Source organism: Arvicanthis niloticus, chromosome 5 (genome assembly GCF_011762505.2).
Source record: "Arvicanthis niloticus isolate mArvNil1 chromosome 5, mArvNil1.pat.X, whole genome shotgun sequence".
Lineage (NCBI taxonomy): Eukaryota > Metazoa > Chordata > Mammalia > Rodentia > Muridae > Arvicanthis > Arvicanthis niloticus.
This window is the reverse complement of record NC_047662.1, coordinates 52648435-52669270: the sequence shown is the minus strand read 5'-3', so window position 1 is coordinate 52669270 and position 20836 is coordinate 52648435. Positions and strand designations below refer to the sequence as shown.

The following is a 20836-nucleotide window of genomic DNA, read 5'->3' as shown; positions in this document are numbered from 1 at the left end:
AGCATACACTAGCTGGTCCAAGCCCCACCCTCCCAACACATATACAGAAGACTGCCTGGTCTGGTCTCAGTGGGAGAGGATGAAACTAACCCTTGAGAGACTAGAAGCCCCAGGGAGTGGGGAGGCCTGGCAGGGTATGGGGGTGTTGTGGAGGTGGGGACATCCTCTTGGAGACAGGAGGAGGAATGGTATGAGGAACTGTCGAAGGGCAGAATGGGAAGGAGATAATGACTTTAAAAGATTAAAGATAATAAAAATAAATAAATAAAATCTTAATGTACATTTAAACACAGACAATAAGGGAGAGAGAGTGCCTCTTAGAAAACAGCCAGCTCACACTAAGGACATGGGTTTGAACTTCATAATGTCATGCTCAACTTAACATTAGTCATATATACTATTGTGGTGGCTTCTGAAGCTACTTTCTTTGTTTAAAGGGTTTCTGGGAAACACCCACTACCCCCTTTTTTGTCTTTTTTGTTTTGTTTTTGTTTTTGACAAGTCAAAAGAATACTTAATAGGTCACAAGAAAATTAAGACAAGTTTTGACTGTAAACAAAGTTTATAATCTTGTTTGTATGGCTTTTAGAAATGGAGTTGAGGGGAGAAAAGGTTAAAATCAAAGGTCCCAAGCACTTAGGCCTTATGCATGGTCAGTCATTATTGCAGCAGTATTATTTTAAATACCTCTGTAAAATGGGAATATTGTCTCTACATAGGTAATCTTTTTTATCTTTAGACTGGGTATGTAGCAGAGTGACTGTCCTGGGCTTCTCTATGTAAACCAGGCTAGCTTCAGACTCACAGAGATCTACCTGCCTCTGCCTCCCTAGTGCTGAGACTGAAGGTGTACACTATCATACCTGGCCTATGTACGCACTCCTTACAGCAAATTAGTTAGTTATGTCAAAGTTCTGGACTCTAAGCTGGTAAAAGACTCAACCAAGCTCAAGTAAAAGGCTCCTCTTCCTTCCTGTTCTCCTGAACTTTTCTCCCTTTCTATCCTGCATCAGTTTCTCACATTGCAATTACATATTATTTTATATCCATCTTCTTCAAATGCAATACCACTCTAGGCTCATTAAGAATGCAATTGATAAAATCGTGTTTGTCTATTAAGAAGCACAGAAGGAAGGCAGTCTTGTGTGTGCACAGCGTGTGAGCTCCTGAACCTCATAATTGAAAAACTTGCCCTCATTTTGGCTCTAGAGTTGGGGTTTATTTTCAGGCATAGAAACTATTGTGTAAAGCCTTGTTCAAGTTGAGTGTCCTGATTCTTTCCGTCTGTGCTTCCAGCTGTGAAATCTTTAGTTCTATTTTTGCCATTGCAGTTCCTGACTGTAGCCTGTTATGGGAGGAATTTTAAATTATTTACTTGCACCTCATTGTCTTTATGTCACTAAAATATTTTGGCTGAAGTCTCTACTCTTACCACTCTCTGGAAGGAATAACAATCATTTATTTCTTATTGCTGTGATCCTCGTTATTGCTCTTACAAAAGCTCTGAGTTCTCTGCAGTGAGCCAAATTATCTTAAAATCTTAGAGACAAAACCAAGTAAAAACGAAGGTGTATTAGTTATTTTTCTCGTTGCTTTGTCAAAATACTTAATAATAGCAACTAAAGGAAAAAGGATTATTTTGGTTTGTGGTTCAAAAGGATAAAGCCCTTCATGGCAGGGACGTTAGGCAGGGGGTGAGGTTGCTGGTCACGTGTTCCCACAGTTAGGAAGCAGAGATGACTGCTAGTGCTCAATTATCTTTTCAAACCCTGCCCCCCTTTTTCCAGTCCAGGATCCTACCTATGGGATGGTTCCAGACACGTGCAGAATGGGTCTTTCCTCCCCAGTTACAGCTATCTGGAAATAACCTCTCAGGTGTGTCTCCTAGGTGATTCTAAATCCAGCCAAGTGAGCAGTAAAATTAAGTATTAAGAATGGAAGAAACTGGGCCGGGCAGTGGTGGCGCATGCCTTTAATCCCAGCACTTGGGAGGCAGAGACAGGCGGATTTCTGAGTTCGAGGCCAGCCTGGTCTACAAAGTGAGTTCCAGGACAGCCAGGACTACACAGAGAAACCCTGTCTCGAAAAACCAAAAAAAAAAAAAAAAAAGAATGGAAGAAACTGAGATCATTAAGGAAAACAGGGATCAAGTGTTTTTGGAAGCTGTGCTCCCTTGCCCCTGGCTTCTGCAGTTCCTCTCAGTGTCCCACCATGTGACTGGGGGTGATTGTGCTCTGCTTTTCCATCCCTCCCTTGTTCCTTGTTCTATGTGTTTCTCCTTGGCTATCTTAGTGATTACACTGAGGTGCAACCTGGGAACATACTGGAGTTATTCTGAAAGGCGTTCGGCTGGCCACACACACAATCCATCTGTGTACTTTGCTTCATTTACATAATGGGCAGTTATACTTTGCTAATCATGCAGTGTGACTCCTACCCCAGGTGGTACATTGCAAAACTCCTTGAAGATGCTTGAAACCTTGTGCAGTCCAGGCCTTTTATACCATCATTATCATCGCTGTTTTGTTTTGTTTTGGACAAGTTCTTTCTCTCAAGTCCAGGCTGACCTACCTAGAACTCTCAGGGTGGCTTCAGATTTAGGTCAGTTGTCTTACATTAGCCTCATGACATGAGATTACAGGCATAAACCCCAACACCCAGTTTATACTACATTTGCCCATGACATAGTTGGATTTATAAACTAAGCAGAGTGCAATATTAACAGTAACCCATGATGTATAACAATTAGACAAAGCTACTCTAATAAAAGTTTCACAAATGAGCTTTCTATGCAAATGCATTATGTTGTTTTCCCCTAAGGGGGACACTTTATGACTCCTTTGGATATCTGAGTCACCAGCATCATGTTTTATGGCTTGCAGCAGTTGTTAAATAAAGTGTTTCTGCCTGAGAGTATTTGACCTGATAGCAGAGTAGCCAGCAGCAGGCATGTGCAGTGTATAAAAGGCTGGTTCCCAGCCGAGGATTGGGGCAGGAAAGATGCAGAACCCAGACTGTGAACTGTGAGACAGAGAAGTAGAAAGGGGGACTGCTGGGAGAGTGGCGCCAGCCTGTGGGGAGGGCAGGCTCTACACAGATGTGGTCTGTAAATGACAGGCTTTATACACAAACTTCAAAATCTTTCGTTTAGTTTTGTTTTCAAAATATGTTTCTCTGTGTGGCCCTGGGTTTCCTGGAACTTGCTCTGTGGACCAGGCTGGCCTCAAACTCAGAGATCCTGCTGCCTCTGCCTCCCAAGTGCTGGGATTGAAGGGATGCATCACCACTACCTGGCCCCCAAAACACCTGTTTTTGCAAAGTAGGGATTATTTCTGGAGTTTTTCATCAAATATCTTCAGATTACATTTAAACTGAAACCTTAGAAAGCAAAACTGCATCCAGGGTTACGGGCGTCCACTGTATGTAGCGGCACTACTCCTATCTTTTATACTAGTAAATTTGTATACGACTAGACTTTAACCAACCTAATAAATTGAGTATGTATAGTGTACATATTAACATAAGGAAGTATGAAAGTAGTGCTATCCTCTGATGAGGAGTGGATTTCTTAAAGGTTTATTGCATATCCTAAGTGATATAGTAATGAACTTCGTTAGGCCATAATCACGCACATATATATAACATTTTGATGATTTCACCCCACCCTGCCACCCCCATTACTCTCTCTACCCCCTCCTGCTGACTCCCTTTCTATTCCCAACCGAACCCACTTTTGCCTTCTTGCACTTTTTATTTTGTGTTGGGTAACTAGAGTTACTTACAGGAGCAGGAGTGAGGGTTGGTGAGTGGTTAGTGCTTAAAATTTCTCCTCCTTTGCCATGCAGAGAACAGAATAAGTTTTTGCCTGGGTAATGAGTTGGTTTGGGGTAGGGTGTGGGTGATTGATTATGTTAAGGATTAAGAGAAGCCTGGGGAGTTCCCTGACACTCACTGAGCATTCTTGTTGCATGCTCCAGTGGCTCCAGTGGCTCCAGACTTACTCGAGGCTTTGCGATCTGGAGACTTGAGCCTGCCTTCTGGCAGCATCACTACATACCTTAAAGTGTTTTATAAGACACTGAACGTGTGCGTCTCCATGTCCTCATTACATCAACACAGGACTGCCTGTCTCATGGCCTGTGCTGAGGGGTAGTACTAGACCAGATGAGGTATGTGCTAAATGTTCTTAGGTGCAAATGATGGCATCCTGCCTTTGCAGGACAGTTTTTTAATAAGGTGACTGTTGAAATGAGAGACTGGGGCCACTGAGGGTAAAGGGTTTATTGTGTATACCTTATGACCTCAGTTTAATCCCCAGAATCCAAGGTGGAAGGAGAGAATCTACTCCTGCAAGCTGTGTTCTGCTCTCCACATGTGATACATATGTGTACCTGTGCGGGGGATCACACCATGTGGTACATATGTGTACCTGTGGGGGTGGTCACACCATGTGGTACATATGTGTACCTGTGGGGGTGGTCACACCATGTGGTACATATGTGTACCTGTACAGGTGACCACACACATAGACTTACACTATGTGCACAATATCAATAAGATTGGAACACTTCTAAAAAGAGGGAAACTGGAACTCTAAGGAGGTGAGTTATAAGAATCTTGTTGATTGAGTTTCTGACTGTGTCTGTATAGGGACATATAAAGCATTTTTACTACAAGAGGAAAATACAGTAACTGAGAATTGGGTAGATTTCTAGTCAGGTCAACTATTGGGAGAAAGAAGGAAACCCTAGGGTAAGAATTACTGTTGTAGGACATCTTATCTTGATATTCTCTATATTTACCTTGTTGGTTTTGGTTGTTTTGAGACAGGTATCACTGTATGCCTCTGACAGGCCTGTAGCTTGTTTTATATACTAAGCTGGGTCTTGAACTCACAGAGATCACCTGCTTATGCTACCACACCTGGCTTGATATTCTTAGTAAAGGAATTCCAGGTCACTAAGCACCTAAATTCTATTTGCTTATCTAGCTAAGAATACCATTAAGAGTTATGCCTGGGCTAGAGAGATAGCTCAGTTGGTAAAATGCTTGCCACATAAGCATGAGGACCTAAATTTGGTCCTCAATACCATGTAAAATGTCAGTTGGAGTGACAAGCCCTTATAGTTCCAGTACAGAGAAGATGAGACAGAGGATGGGTCCCTGGGCTCACAGGCCAGGCAGCCTAGCTTACTGAGAGACCCCAGGTCCTAGTGAAAGACCTTTCTCTAAAAACAAGGTGTGGCTCTGGAGAGACAGATCAAGAATAAGTGCTCGCTCCTCTGGAAAAACAAGAGTTGGGTTCCCAACAAGCACATCACATGGATCACAGCTACCTATAACTCCAAGGGAGTTAATGGTTCTGACACCTGTGGGGCATGGGCGCACGAAGCACGGGTGCACACACACATACACACACACACACACATTAACAAAATCATTAAAACAAGGTAGCCAGTCCTTCAAGAAAAGACAACTCAGGTTGACCTCTGGCTACTGCAAGAACTCACCTACACAAGTGCACATGAACATGTACAGACACAAAAGACACACCCTCAGAAGTTATGTTGAAAAAAAAAGAAGTTATGTGGAGAGCTTTTGGAACTGCCTGGCAGGAATCTGACATTGGCCAAGGACAAGGAAAAGGACTGCAGGCAGGAATCTGACATTAGGCTAGAACAAAGAAGTAATTATAGGCAGGAATCTAAGTCTTAGGCTAGAACCAAGAAGTAATTTCAGGCAGGAATTTTAATCTTAGGCTAGAACCAAGAAGTAATTTCAGACAGGAATCTAAATTTTAGGCTAGAACAAAGAAGTAGGCTTCAGGCATGAAAATGACTTTGCGATAGGACAGGGAAGTAGGCTCAGATACTTTGGTCATCCTGATAAGCCCTTAGAAATAGTGATCCCAGGAGTGATCATGGGACTCTGTTTATTGTTCTGCTTGTTCTTTGACTATTTGCACCTATTGTGTTGCTAGTTCCTCAACCTAGAACTGACCTTAATACTTGCATGTAATTTAAAAGGCATAAAAGCAAAAAAGGAGGAGGAGGGATGGGATAGGGAATTAATGGGGAGGGAGAAGGGATAACATCTGAAATGTAAATAAAATATCGAATTTTTAAAAAGTTATGTTGATGTATCTTAAATGGGAAAACCATTTTTTCTCAGAATGAATAGCAATTCTTGTTAAGAGGTAGACTACACTGTTTACTTACCCCTCCTGCTGTATGAAGTAACAGGAATCACACACATACCCATCTTGCCTTTTCTTCGTTTTTTTTTTTTTCTTTTCTTTAAGGAAAAAATGAATATGATTTTTTTTTCTGTAGTATCTGTTGATCATTGCAAACTTGTGTTTTGTACACAGATGTCACAGTGTAGCCCAGACTAACTTCCAGCCTTCAAACCTGCATCAGCCTCCCCATGCTCACAAGAATATACCATCATGCAGATGGTCAGTGGGAAAGCACTTGCCATACAAACTGGATGACCTGAACTTGGTCCCCAGAGCCCATGGTGGAGGGAGAGGACTACATTAAAGCCTTCATACTCATGTCACGATAGACGTGTACACATATGTTTTTGTACACACAAAATAAATAAAATGTAATAAAAAATGTTTTAAAATACTGATACAGAAAACTGTCACCACATAGCCCAACCATTAGACGAGTTCTTTAAATTCACATAGACACCTTTATCCTAAAAGTGGCTCCATGATGTCTTCCACTCAGCACTGCTGGGTTTTCATGACCACACATCTACACACACCACCTTCCTCAGTCCTTTCCATTGTCGCCACAACAGATGAGTAGACTGCAGTTTTCCTATGTTTTCTTAATTGAAAGTATAGCTGTGATGACATATTAATGCCTAAGTTTTTAGCCTCTTTAGGATAAAACCATAGAAATGGAATCATTCGACCAAGAGTTAACTGGCAGCTGGGCATGGTAGCATGTACCTGTAATCTGAGGCAATTTATTAAGACCCTGTCTCAAAATAAAATTGAAAAGATCTGGAATGTTCTTTTGTGATTGAGCACTTGCCTATCATATTCCAGGTACTGGGTTTGATCTTCAATACCAAAAAATATAAAAAAATTAATGGTTATAAATGTAATGTGTTGATTTTTGTCCATGTGGTGTGTATTCAGTAAAGGCTATTTTACAGGTGAAAGTATTGACTCTAATGCCTTAAAATACAATATTCAGACGGCATGTCCAAGTACAGATAGGGGAAGGACTCTGATTTTATTACCAGCCACTCATGTTCAGATCTCTAATAATAGTTTACACTTTGTATAATAAGCCATTTTGCTTTTAAAAAGAAAGCATGGGCAAGAGATTGTTGAATATAATAAATTATGATGATGTTCAAACCTTGGGCAAATCTGTTACATAAACTAAATTTTAATTTTGTATAATTAATATTTTCAACCCTAGCTTAAATTAATTAACTTTTACTTTCAATTTGATATGTCATTTGAGTAGATTTAATTGAGCTGCTTTTCAGCGTAAATTTATATTCCTGTTCAGATGAACTGTGGAAAATTAGGAGTAGTTAAAAGCTTATCTCTTTAATATTTTTGCATAATTAATTTGATTAAAACAAATCTCATTAAAGACCTTTAAATCAAAAGTTTATGCAGTAGTAGGAAAGGATTTATATCCATTTACTTTTGCTGAATATGTACTGGATTAACCCCAATTCTACTGCAACCAATTATCCCGCCCTGGTCAGGATTGCCCTCATTCTGAGGGTTTGTTCTTTCTCACTACAGAGGCAGAAGGCAAACCCTGAGGGGAAGTCAGGTTGCCTGGAAACCTGCAGTATGACTCACCAGCTTAGAAAATGTTGTCTGGGGCCTTGGAATCCAGAGTTGCTATAATTTGTTCCTGAATGGGATTTAAGTTTCAGAGCCTGGGAGAAAATTAACTCATATAGATATGCCTATTGTTGCTTTTTCTGGGACCAGGGGTCAAGAGCTAAGACAGAAATTAGTATCTGGAGAGCCACAGAAGTCCCAGGTTGTCAGTGATGAGAAGAGGAACCCAAAAGCAACTCAGAAAGCCAGAATGTCAGGCACATGGATGGCACTGGGCAGGTGGCAATGAACACCTTTAATGTCACTCAGTGATCAGGAGGTTGAGGCAGGAGCATCACACTGGCAAAGCTACATAGTGAGGCCTTGTCTCTAAATAGATTACTAGATGATATATAGGTAAATAAGTAGATAGATAGATAGATAGATAGATAGATAGATAGATAGATATTATTAGATGATAGGTAGGTACATAGACAGACAGACAGATGTAGGCAGGCAAGGAGATAGGCATAGAGAAAGATTTGGCTAGAGATATGACTGAATGATAGAGTTTCTATTTGGCATGTGTAAGGTCCTAGGTTCAAATCCCAGCACAATAATAATAATTATGATGATGGTGATAATAATGATAATAATATCTAATAGAAATCTCTGTGGACACAAAGTCTGCTTCCTTTTTCTTCTTTGTGTGTGCCACGGCAAAGTCTGAAAGCCTCAGACTCTGAGACTGCAGAGCGTCTAGGTTAATGTGGATATTTGTAATGACAAAAAACTGCATCATTGGAAATAATTAGTTTCAAAGAACAGAAATCAGTTCAAGCAATTGCCTTTGTCACTTTGAGTGGCTATAACAACTGCCAAGGTGGCTGAGAGAACACACACACAGATTTCTCACAGTTCAGTAGGCTGGGGAGGTTGAAATCACAGCACTAGACTCTCGGGAAGCCTCCTTCCTGGTCAGCAGACACTCCTCACTGCTGTGTCCTCACATAACAGAGTCTCTGTCCCCCTCTCTCTCTTCCTCCCTCCCTCTTTCCCTCCCTCTCTCTTTCTCTCTCCTTCCCTCTCTCACCCCCCCCCAACTCTCTTACTCTTCCCTTCTTCAAACTCACAATCCTCCAGCCACTGCCTCTTGCTAGTGTTGGGGTTACAGTGATGAAATACCCCACCCAATCATGTCTTGTACAGTCCCATTGATTAGAACTCTAATTTCCACACAGATTGTTTGTAGGTGAGTGTCCGTGCGTGCGTGCGTGCGTGTGTGTGTACATGTATATAGAGGTTAGAGAACAACTTATGGGAACCTGTTCCCACTTTCTGCCACAAGAGTGCCAGGTATCAAACACGTCTTCAGGTTTGGCTGCAAGGACTCACTAAGCTGTCTTACTGGACCTTTGGTTACATCATTTTTAAAGCCAGAAAGAAGGCTTTGTTGTAGCCTTTTTGGTTTGGTTTTTTTGTCTAGACGTCTTCCTTGTAGATTTAATCTGGTAAAGTCAGATTCTGCTGTCTTGAGTTACTTGCTCTGTTCTGTTTTCTGCTGTGTAGCACTAAGCATTGCCAGCGAGCAGCTGCCACCACAGTCAAGGCCACAGTCGCTGCCACAGCAGCCATGGCACTGTCCTGTCAGCTTGTCATATTAGTTGTAGAACCTTTGCCTGGTGACTCAATTAGAGAAGATATTATTTAGGTTGGTGTCCTACTGTGTGCCAAGCAGTACATATTTAGTGTGTGAAAGAGCCTCACTTTAATCTCTAACACCAAGAAGGAAAAATAGGAAAGTCAAAGGGGAAATAGAAGGAAACAGTCTATCTGTCTGTCTGTCTGTGTGTGTCTGCCTGTCTATTTGTATCTGTGTGTATGAAAAATAAAATCATGAAAGTATTTGTACATTTGTATTAGTGTGATAGTATTGGAAATCTGGGGTGCAAGCACATTATTAAATGCATGGATATTGAAGTTTAACAGCAGAAAAGATGAGCGACTGAATGTCTGAAGGGTTTGGAGGACCGTCCCCGACCTGTGGCAGCTCGTCTTACAGTTCTCAGGGCAACTTTGGAGCAGCTGCTTACATCCTTTAGGTGTTAAGAAAGGAGGCACAGATAACTGGAATTTAGGTGTCCCTGCATTTCTGGGACTGATTATTTTGGTGGAGAACACAACAAAACCAGATGGAATAAGAGACAGAGCAAAACAGTAACCAGAGAGCCGTGACCAGGGAGCCCTAGGCACAGGGGTGGACTGGCTTCCGTTAAGACGGTAGGGAAAAGTATTCATTTCCATTCCATCATTTGAAGTGTTTGTTTCCTCCTCCTTCTTTCTCACCATAACCACTTCAATTAAATAGTGTTTTCAAAGATATGTCAATTATTATATCATCAGATTCATCATTACAGAGACATCAAGGGCAGATGGATTAAACACCAATTTCAAAAGACTCATCCCCTTGAGTCTCTACCATTGAGTGTACTGTACCAGCCATAAGATGGTAAAAGTTATCAGAGCCACAATTATATAGGAATAACATAACAATACAGGTTATTAGTTACTTAACAAACAGATGGGGAAACCAGAATTCTATGGAAGGTCTAAGAGAATAATTATAGTTATTATCATAATGTATTAGTGGGAAGAGCTGCAATGAAAAGTTTAGATCTACTGTTCTATTATATTTAGGTGATTCCAGTCTGTAGCAGTGAGACAGGTTGCACACTTGCATCTGCCCAAGAGCTGTCTGGATTTTAGCTCAAAGGCTGGGCAGTTCTAATCCTCCCTGTGGCTCGCACACTTTTCCTCTGGTACTCCTGGCTTAACACTCTCCATTTCTATCTTTTACTGTGGTTGTCCTGGCTCCTTCCTAGTCATGCTGCCCAAGATGCTTCTTAGTGCCCCTTCCAGGGCCCTCATTCCTTCTCACCTACATTTCAGATGATTTTCCTTCTGCAGCTCAAAATCTAATCCCTTTCCCTCTGAGACATGCTGATCTCTCCTTCCTTCCTCCCAGTTCCTAGCCCATGCAAATCTGAAGGTCCTGCCTCAGTCTACCTGCACAACCATTGGCCTTTGGCTCTTTATTGATCGATCAAAAACCAATTGGAGACAAGGACCTTTAGTGTTTAGACACACAGATTCTTGATTTGAGAGGGCCAGATTAATTCAAAGCATTAGAACAAATCCCCAACACCAGTCAAATTATAATTTTAGTACATCTTGGACATGAATAGATGACTAGTTGATTGTTTACAGTAAGATGTCCTATGTAATTACCTAGTCTAAAATTCAGCTTAAAACAAATATATAAAATTTATCTCCTGTGGTAACAAAATTTATTTTGTATAATAACCATGACATAATTGCAGTACCATGTTTAATGAGCCCTTCAGAGCTCTGTATAGACTATAGTTTTGTCTGTTTTCTACATTCTTTAGGAATCTGGAAAAACCATAGAAAATGAAGTATCTGTCATAAAACTCTGCATTCAGCTCAACTACTGTTCTCATAAAGTTTAGCAACGTGGCCAAAGAATCTAGACCGTCATTAACTGTAGCCACAGCTGAATTTAAGAGACTTTATATAGTTGTGAATCTTTATTTCAAAGAATATTGAGACTTTTACCATTAATGAATTGTATATATACATAAAAGTGAAGACATTGTTTAATTCCAAGTGTATACATAGATACCTTCATGTATATATTTATTCATTGTGTGAATGTAAAGACTGTATTTTTACAATTATTTCTTATTTTTTTCCCAAACAGATAAACAACCAGATCCTTTATGGAAGAAGTCATCAGAATGCATCTGCTATTATTAAGACTGCCCCAACCAGGGTCAAACTGGTTTTCATTAGGTAAGGGAAATAGGCCTGGCTTTCTAAATATACTCTGCTCTGCAGAGACCATTATTAACATTAGTATTTTATTTTTGCTTTGTCTAATACTATATTCTAAAACTATACTTTTCCTTTTCTGTCACTCTAAGAAAACCATAAACTGTTTTGTCTCTAGGATTTTTCTTATTTTCATGTCTGACAAGCTGGAATTGATAGCTGAGTTCACTATTATCTATATTTCAACTTTTAAAAGTATCTGTGTGCTTACATCTGTAGAGATGTACTGGAGGCCGCTCACTACTGTCATCATGGGTTGGCATTTACTGATCAGTTATTGTCTTCATGAAAGAACCAACAGTTAGAGAACCCAGAAAAGTGTAGGGGTGCTGGTGAGGGCTGTGCATATATTGAACTGGTAGAGCTCTTGCCAGAATGTGCTAGATCCTGGCTTCATTCCCAACACCAGTGTGTGCCTATAATCCAAGCAATTGGCAGGGGTTTGGGGTCAGGAGTTTAAGGTCATAATTGTATACCATAGAGAGCCAGAGGCCAGCCTGAGCTGCAGGAGATGTTGTTAAGAAAAACAGTACTGGTGAGGGATGGAGCCAGGTAAGCCAGCTCTGCAGTGTTGGGAATTCCATACTTGACCCACCTGAGCTCCTACAGTGCTTGTCGGTGAGAGTTGGAAGTCTGTCCATCTTGTTGACAGTTTTCTATATCAGCAAGAGCTGAGCTGAGGTCCCTGTTATTTAACTGGAATAATATTAAGTTTGAATAATTTGTAGGTGGTGTAAGTAACCATGTTTGTTAAATATTTCTGGGTGTTATTTTTTCCCCCTGTGCTTCCATTACCATTTTTTAAATGGACAACTCATCTCCTTCATTGTTTTGTGTCAGATTTTTTAAATGATAGGCTGTGAAGATGAATCAATGCTTAAGAGCACTGGTTGCTCTTGCAAAGAACTGAGATTCAATTCTGAGCACCCAGGTGGTAGCTTACAGCACCTGTATCTTTAGTTCCAGGGAATCTAATGTCTCTTCCTGACTTAGGTGGGCACTGGGTGTGCACATGATACACATACATGCAGACAAAACACTCATATACATAAACAAAATAAACTATTGTTTTTAAAATTTTGAAAATAATCAATATGGGCTAGGAATCCAGCTCAGGGGTAGAGCACTGGTCTAGAATGCTCAAGGACCTGGGTTTCATCCCCAGCACTACAGAACAAATAAAATGGTCAATACAATGAGAAGCATAGGGTAAGGGCTGAGAGAATGTTCACTGCCCTTATAGGATGAAAATGATTGTTATTTTTCCTTTCTCTTTAATTACCATTCAGGAGACCCCTCCGTTGCTGGGACCACTGGCCCCCTAGGGTCGTTTTGTTCTCAGGTTGGCAGTGGTGCAACTGAATATCCTTCCACATCACCATTCCGCCTTACCTCATATTTGCTCCTGATAATCTTCCATCAATAATCAGCATCTCCTGATGCCACGTCCTTTTCTCCTACCTAACAGCTCATTCTTCCTTTGTTCTGGCTTCCAAAGGGAGAGACCTTCTTGCATTAAGCTGCCTCCTGAGGCTTGCTCAGTGATGCTTTCTTTGGGGTTTCTTTGCTCTTCCAGTTATCAGGTACTTCAGATGAGAGTTTGCTGATGATAACTTCAGCAGATTTGAAGCAAGATCAGTCGCTGAAAAGGCTAAGCTGTCCATTGAGAAAAATCCACACAGGTCACAGGTTCAGACTTAAAGACCAAAAGTTCATGTGTCGTATATTGGAAGGTTTGGTTTCTAATGTGGTCAGGTAAAGACAAGGACCATTGAGATAGTGCCTTCAGAAGATTAAGGCACTTCTCATGGATTGGGAGTTAGTTTTCTTGAAAATATGTTCTTATAAAAATATAACTTCCTGCTAGAGAGATGATTCAGGGGGCACTGCCCTTCCAGGGGACCAGAATTTTGTTCCCAGTACCTACATCTGCCCATTTACCACTGGCTGTGATTTCAGCTCCAGGAAAATCTAGTATCACTCTGGTCTCCTTGAGTACCTGCATTCATGTGTACAACATTCAAAAAAAAAAAAAAAAAAAAAAAAAAAAAGATGCACTTGGGATGGAGTTGTAGCTTAGTAGAACCATTGCCTCCCATGCAGGAAGCTCTCAGGTCCATCCGAAACACTTTCCCTCCCATGCATGAGTTCCATCCTTAGCACCATAAAAATTTAAACAGAAAAGAAAAAGAAAAGAAAAAGAAAAAAAAAAACACAATGAGCCTGCTCCCAGGATCACTCTCTGGCTTCCTGTTTTTCCATGTTGCCTCTCCCTTTCTTACAAGCTGGCACAGTGATTTCCCCATTTCTAGGCTCTCACCACAGCCTGCACAATGCTGTTTGGATGTTCAGCCTTTAAAGGCATGAGCCAGCCCTCATCAGAGAAGCTGCTTCTTGCAATAGGTAGGAACTAACATAAAGACCCACAAACGAGGCAATGTGCAGAGAGTTTGGAGTACGCTCTTATAAATGGGATGTGTTCACCAAAGTCCTTCCCCCAAGAGTGAGGCATCCATGTGGAAAAAAAGTCAGAAAGACTGTAAGAGCCAGGTGATGGATGACTACAAGGAAACAGTGTCTTCTAGATGCAACAAGACTGATGCACATATGAACTCAGAGTGACTGGCAGCATGCACAGGACCTGTACAGGTCCAAGCCAGATGGGGTCCCAGCATTAAAAAGAGGAAAGGGACGTGTGCTCCCACCCCTAACTAAGAAGTTATTTGCATTTTATACCCACTGGCAGAGGGAAAATCAGTGTCTTTAATAGAGTATCACTGAGTTTATTAACCACACCAGGGCAGACCCCATGCCCAGGAGTACTTAGCCAACACAAAACGAGCTCACTGTATTTTTCTAGAATTTTGCTTTGTTTCAACACTTTTTGTCTTTTCGTCTTCTGCTTGTTCATTTTGATTTTCTATTGGGGTTGGTGTTTCTTGGTTTTTGCATTTGTTTGTCTGTTTTTTAAAAGAGTGGAAAAGTACATAAATTTTGGTAAGTAGGGAGCAATTAAGGAAAGGGAAAACATAATCAAAATATATTGTGTGAAAAAATATTTTTCAGTTGAAAAGAAAGCCATGAGCTGAACAAATTTCTTTTCTTTATGAGCTTCCCAGCCTTGGGTGTTTTATTTTGTTTATATTATATAAATTATATAAATTTTATTTATATTACATTATATTACATGTGTTTGTATTTGTATTTCATCATAGCAGCAAACAAATGCACGTGGCTCTCTTTGTTTAGCGCATGGCATTGGCTGAAGTTACAAGTGCTGTTATCAACATACCATTCCTCATTCAGCACTGGCAGCGCATCTGCTGCCAGTTCTGGGCCTTCTGCTTTAAAGTAGCGGAAAGGAAATGGAGCACAGTCCAAAGGAAACCATTTCATGCAGGAAAGTATTTGAAAGTCGAAGTCTTCCTTCTCCTGTAAAGAGAGACTGAAGTTGACCATAGGGGGCAGAGTGTTTAGAGCCTCAACAGAGAAGAAGACCTGTCAGCTAGTTTTCTGGTAGCTTTAAGGGTTTTTTCGTTGGTTGGTTGGTTGGTTGGTTGGTTGGTTGGTTGGTTGATTTTCTTTTGTTTTGCTAAGGTGATATTAAGTAACTTATATTTATTAATGTATACTGAAAATGTTTGTTCTAATAAGAAACTATGTGTTCCTTTGAGGCTGATATTAAAATAAACATTATGAACTGGGTGGCTTGTAAACTACAGAAATTTATTTCTTCAGTCCTGATAGTTGATATCAGGATAGTTTGGTGAATGGTGAGGGTCTACTTCCTGTCTCTTACTAGTACTTTACATGTCAAAGGAGCTTCCTTCTTCCTGTTTTATAAGAGCAGGAATCCCAAGAGAGCCCTGCCATCATGAGCTGATCTCTCCCAGAAGGCCCCTAACTAACACTGCTGTCATAGTGATTAAGTTTCAGCATATAAGTTTGGGGACACAAATATTCAGACCATAACATGTGCTGTTATTGAAGGTCATTAAATTATATAATTCCCAGGATCTGTTGGTCACTTACAAAATGTTACTGAATTAATTCCTTTTTAGCTACCATAGAGCAGCTCTAGATTTTTTTTCCAAAGTGAAAATCATAGTAAGCCATTTATTTTATGTGGATTTAAATATATGTATGTAATTCAAAATTCTTTGTCTCTAAGTTCGACTTCTTACAATTTTCCAAGATTAGTAAGTTTGAAAGATGTTTCAATTTTTCTAGAAAAATAAAAATGGATTGGCAAGGTAGCTCAGTAGTTGAGAGCTTGCCCAGCTTGTTTTAGTTTTAACATTGCCAAAAGTTGGGGGCAGGGGAGACATGCAAAAGAACAGGCCTATAGAAGGAAGAAAGTTGTGCTAGTGATTCTGTACACTTCCTTGTCATAGCTTCTTGTAAAGTTACAGGAAAACAAGCCTCAACTGAATCAGGAGAGATGTGTGTAGTGCTGACAGCTAGACGTTATTGGCCTGAGTGGATATGTATTTGGTATTTTATTTGCAGACAATGAATTAAGCCTTCACTTGTCCAAATGGAAGGAGATATTCCTCCTGAGAATGATTAACTACATACAGGGTCCCCGCTTCCTACCCAGAGCCCCATTAAAAATTAGAAGAAGAAACCTTGGGTCCAGAATCCCAGGACTTGGAACCCAGCTTTTACACACATTTGTGTGAGCTTAGTCGGTTTCCTGTATAAATGGGCATGATTTTTTTTTTTTTTTTTTGCCTGTGGACTCAGCAGTGTCTGCTGATAGTGGGACATCTCTGAGTGTGGCAGGAAAGGTTAGGAAGGGTAGGAGAAAGGGCCTAAAAGAAGTCAGAAAGGATGCTACAAAAATGCATTTTCCTCTGTGTTCTGTTTAATTTTAAGATGGTGTGTGTGTGTGTCTGTCTGTATGTATGTGTGTGTATGTCTGTGTGTGCATGTCTGTGTATGTGTGTGTCTGTGTGTATGTGTGTGTAAGTCTGTGTGTGTCTGTATTTTGTATCTGTCTGTGTCTATGTGTATTTATATGTGTATATTGGGGGCATTCAAATGGTTCATGTTCTACAGCGAGAGTGTACAGATCAGAAAACAACTTATGAGTCAGTTCCTCCACCATGTGGGTCCTGTCATGGAACTTGTGTTGTCAGGCTTGCTGACTAGCACTTGTGCTCTCCCAGCTTTGATTCTGTTACACAAAGCAAATTTGTGCTGTAAAAATCTCTCATTACATCATAATGAATAAGCACCAGGAAAAGGAACACTATGTTATTTCCGGAAACTGTTATTAAAGAGATCAAATCCCCATCCTTAGCTTATTTATTAAGTAAGGTTTACCCATTATTATTAATAACGGGTATAATATCATTAATAAGGAGAATTCAGAGAAACATCTAATACAGTGAACGCCAATGTTAATGAAATATTTCAGTTTTACTTGGGTAAGTAACATCAAATCTTGCCACCATTTGATGCAGATGTTTGTTTCTCATCAGATCTGTGTAGGACAAGTGGACATCACTGGTAGATTTGCATCTCCTTCCTATGCAGTGACCTGTCTGTGGTCACTGGTGCACTGGCTAGAGCTCTGTCATATTCGTTCTCTGTCACCTCTGCTGGCCTCTGGAACATTAATGGTAGAGTTGTACCAGGTTTGCATCTACATGTACCCATGTGGGTAACACAGGAGGTTATTGTCCATCTATCCACAGTGACTGTATGTCATAGATCCTAGCCAGTGTTCTATGCTTATGATTGTCTGGCTCCTCACTCACTTGCACTCATCTTTTGGCCTCGATGCACTGCCACGTTCAGACTGTAAGAACCCAGGCTTTGCCCACGCGGGAACCAGATCATGGAAGAACTAAAAGTTCATTTATAAAATTTCAGCAAGTTAACTCTTGAGTCATCTCAGCACCAGTGATATGACTAAGCCCTATATCACTTGAACTGGATTGTCTTATTTGAAACTGCATTTATATATACTGTAGTTTTTATAGTTGATGCTTCTATTTGGAAACCTTTCCTGCCTTAGTTGAAATTACTAATTTTTGAAACCTTTCCATTATACAGAAGTTACTGGCTTTTATACCTTGCTGACTCTTTTTCAAATTTATTGATCTTTAAAATAAAAATGAGAATTGGCCACAGGCTTTGGAGTATGATTAACACTCGGGGAGGGGGAGCTGGGAAAATGTGCCACATGTCATGTTTTCGTTAACTGTGTCCCTTAGTCTGTAATCATACATGTGCCTGTGATCACATCCATGTCCTGTTCCCTTAACACATGTCTTCATTCATGTTAATTGACCTGGTATTTGCTGGAGTCTGTGAGGTGCTGTGTGTAAGTGTCCAAAGTTGACATAATTACCCCATATATATTTGTATATTATTATATTAAATCAAAACTATACAGTCTTTGTTTTGCTAAGTTGTTCACCTGTTCACCATCTGGATGCATATTGCAATCTAGGCTGTTGATCCATTTTGTGCTTTCCCCTCTGTGCAAGCAAGCCAGCTTACACAGAGGAGGCTATATTCATGCTGGGATGAATAGCTGTGTGTGGCGAGAGGGGAGCCAAGGAGATTAATGATCTTGCCTGTAGCTCCTGTCATGCCTTCCCTGACTATCGAAAATTAAATGTCATGTATAAGAACTCAGTCTCCATTATGTAATTACGTGTGGAAAATGTGTACCGTGTAAAACTCCTGGGGCTAAAGGAGGCAAATGAAACTGAAAGTCCTGGGAAGATTTAGTGCTGCTGCCAGGCCCTGCAGAATAAAAGTGAGCTCACCATGGGAGCCGCCCTACTGTGTCGGTTGAACATATGTCCAGTCTTGGCAATTCAAAAGAGTGTGGCCTGCACATCTTCCTGAAAGATGATACTGGCTTGAAATTAATATGAATGTCAGAGTCCTCTTGAGGCAGAGCCCATCCAAAAAGTCATCTTGGATTCCTGCTTTTAAAAACTCTCACTTTGTAGCCTTCTGGGCCTTTGAGAAGGAACCACAGGGAGAGATGCTTAGCTGAGACCCAATGCACAAGGAAGCAAATTTGTACAGAAATCAAAGGCTAGGTGTTGGCCAGTACATATGAACATAGAGGTGTGTGTGTGCGCATGCGTGTGTGTGTGTGTGTGTAATTTCAAATCCTGTTAGGGACTGTCTTTAAGAACACACTGAATATTGTTCATGGTATATACAATGGAGAACTTTGAGAACAAGGCCTGACATTAGTGCTGACATCCACCGCAGGTCAGAGTAAGAAGACAGCAGAGACACTGGTGCCTCCCAGGCTTTCTCTCTCTTGTTGGCCAATATGGTGGACCTGTGAGGGTCTTCCATAATCCTCTCAAGAACTAACTCTTGCTTGATTTCTTTCAATAGATCTTTCCTGTACAGAAACACCTACTTCTTATATGTCCTTAATTTTTTTATTTTATTATTTATTGTTATAGTACATGCGTGTTTATATATGTGTACATGATGTGTGTATGTAAGAATATGGGCATGCACACATCACAGTGTCTGCATGGGGTCAGCAGACAACTTGAATCAGTTCTTGCCTTCTTTTATGTGGGTTTCAGGGATCAAACTCACAATGTTAGACTTCAGTGGCAAGTCTTCTCACCAGCAGAATGTCTCACCACTCTTGTTACACATTTTAAACTTAAATTGTCTTCACTTACTGGGTTTTTTTTTTTTTTAAGTTCAATTTATAAATTAGGCCATTTTCAGAATAAGTGGAGGTTAAGATTATTTATGTTTTGATCTTTTATCGAAGTCATTGATATAATCACATTAGGTTAGACACTTAATCCAGTCATTGAGGCCGTGCATTTCTGGACTTGTCTTACCACTTTGGCATATCTGTAACAGTAACATTTCCTTTTTTGAGGGTGATTTATCAAGCTTCAAATGACCAAATGTTTCACAGTACTGTTCATGAACATGAGTCACATGAATTCAGCAAATTATTTAAATGTTGGGACTGAGCTAACTCCATCTTTTCTTTTCCCTTTTCTTTTCTTTAATGTGGTGCTGGAGATTGAACACAGAACTTTACACATGCCAAGCAAGCACTGCTGCTGAGCTACACTCCCACCTCTGCCTTCCTTGAATAATTTATAAAGTGTCTTTGAAAATCAGTTTTTCCTTTGCTATTCCCACTCCTTGACAGTGCTGGAGGGTGTCAGCTTGCAGGAATTATGACTGTTTGTTCATGCCTACCCTTGGTGTTCAAAACACCTATTTATGAGGTCACTGGGGACAGTGTGATCAGCTTTGCTTTCAGTTGACATTTAGACTCTGGGGCTGTGAGTTGTGCTGAGTGGGAGCACAGTCGCCTAGGACATGAAGGAGCTGGGCTGGAGCTCTAGCTGTTATGGTGAAAATATAAATAATAACTGTTAAACAGAGTTTGATAGTGAATGAGAAACTGTGTCCTGTTCCTTTCCTGTGGTGGTTATCCACACATATTTGGGGAGCAATTAAAAAAACAAAACAAGACAAAACAAAAACCAGATGCCTGTTTTCACATAAAGGATGAAGGAACAGTCACCTTTCAGTGCTGACATATGGAGAATGGGTGTTTATGTGATGTACACTTGGACAATGTTATGCCTTAGGTTTAGAATGGAAGCCGGCAATGGGAAGCCTCTTTGATGAGTGGATTTGGTCCCCAGAGGTTGTGGTCCTGTTGTCACATCATCCTGCTTACAGCTTTTCTTTTCTCTAGAGGTCCCTTAGTTCCTGGCTGTTAAACGCCTGGTTCTATAGTCTTTCTGTTTATTGTGCGAGATCCCAGTGTCCCTCCAAGAAAGTCTGTTTTGCTTAAATTGTTCTAAGTTCATTTCATCACTAATGACCAACCCAGGAGGCCATTAAGGCAGAGAAATCTGAGCAGACCCCAAGGACCACCACGATTTTTTATGTGCCTTTCCTTGTCACATGGAGCATTTAGCCTGGATTTCTGGATCTATTAGCTTTCATACATGAGATGAGATACTCATCCACTGAGGATCTCCTGTGACTCCTTCCACTACCAGCCTATCACTGGCTTGGCATGAGATTGCAATGCTCCTCAAGCAGGACTTGTCAGTGCTATTTCCTGGTGGGGAGGGTCAT

General features: G+C 40.6%; 1 protein-coding gene across 5 annotated transcripts in view; it reads left to right on the top strand.

The window, feature by feature from the left end:
* Positions 1-20836, top strand: part of Patj (PATJ crumbs cell polarity complex component) — a 302257-nt gene that overhangs the window by 173091 nt on the left and 108330 nt on the right. For all 5 annotated transcript variants that reach the window (XM_076934632.1, XM_034502319.2, XM_076934635.1 and 2 more), the window contains one exon: positions 11589-11680. In XM_076934632.1, coding sequence (XP_076790747.1) covers positions 11589-11680 — 92 coding nt within the window. The remainder of the gene's footprint in view (positions 1-11588; positions 11681-20836) is intronic.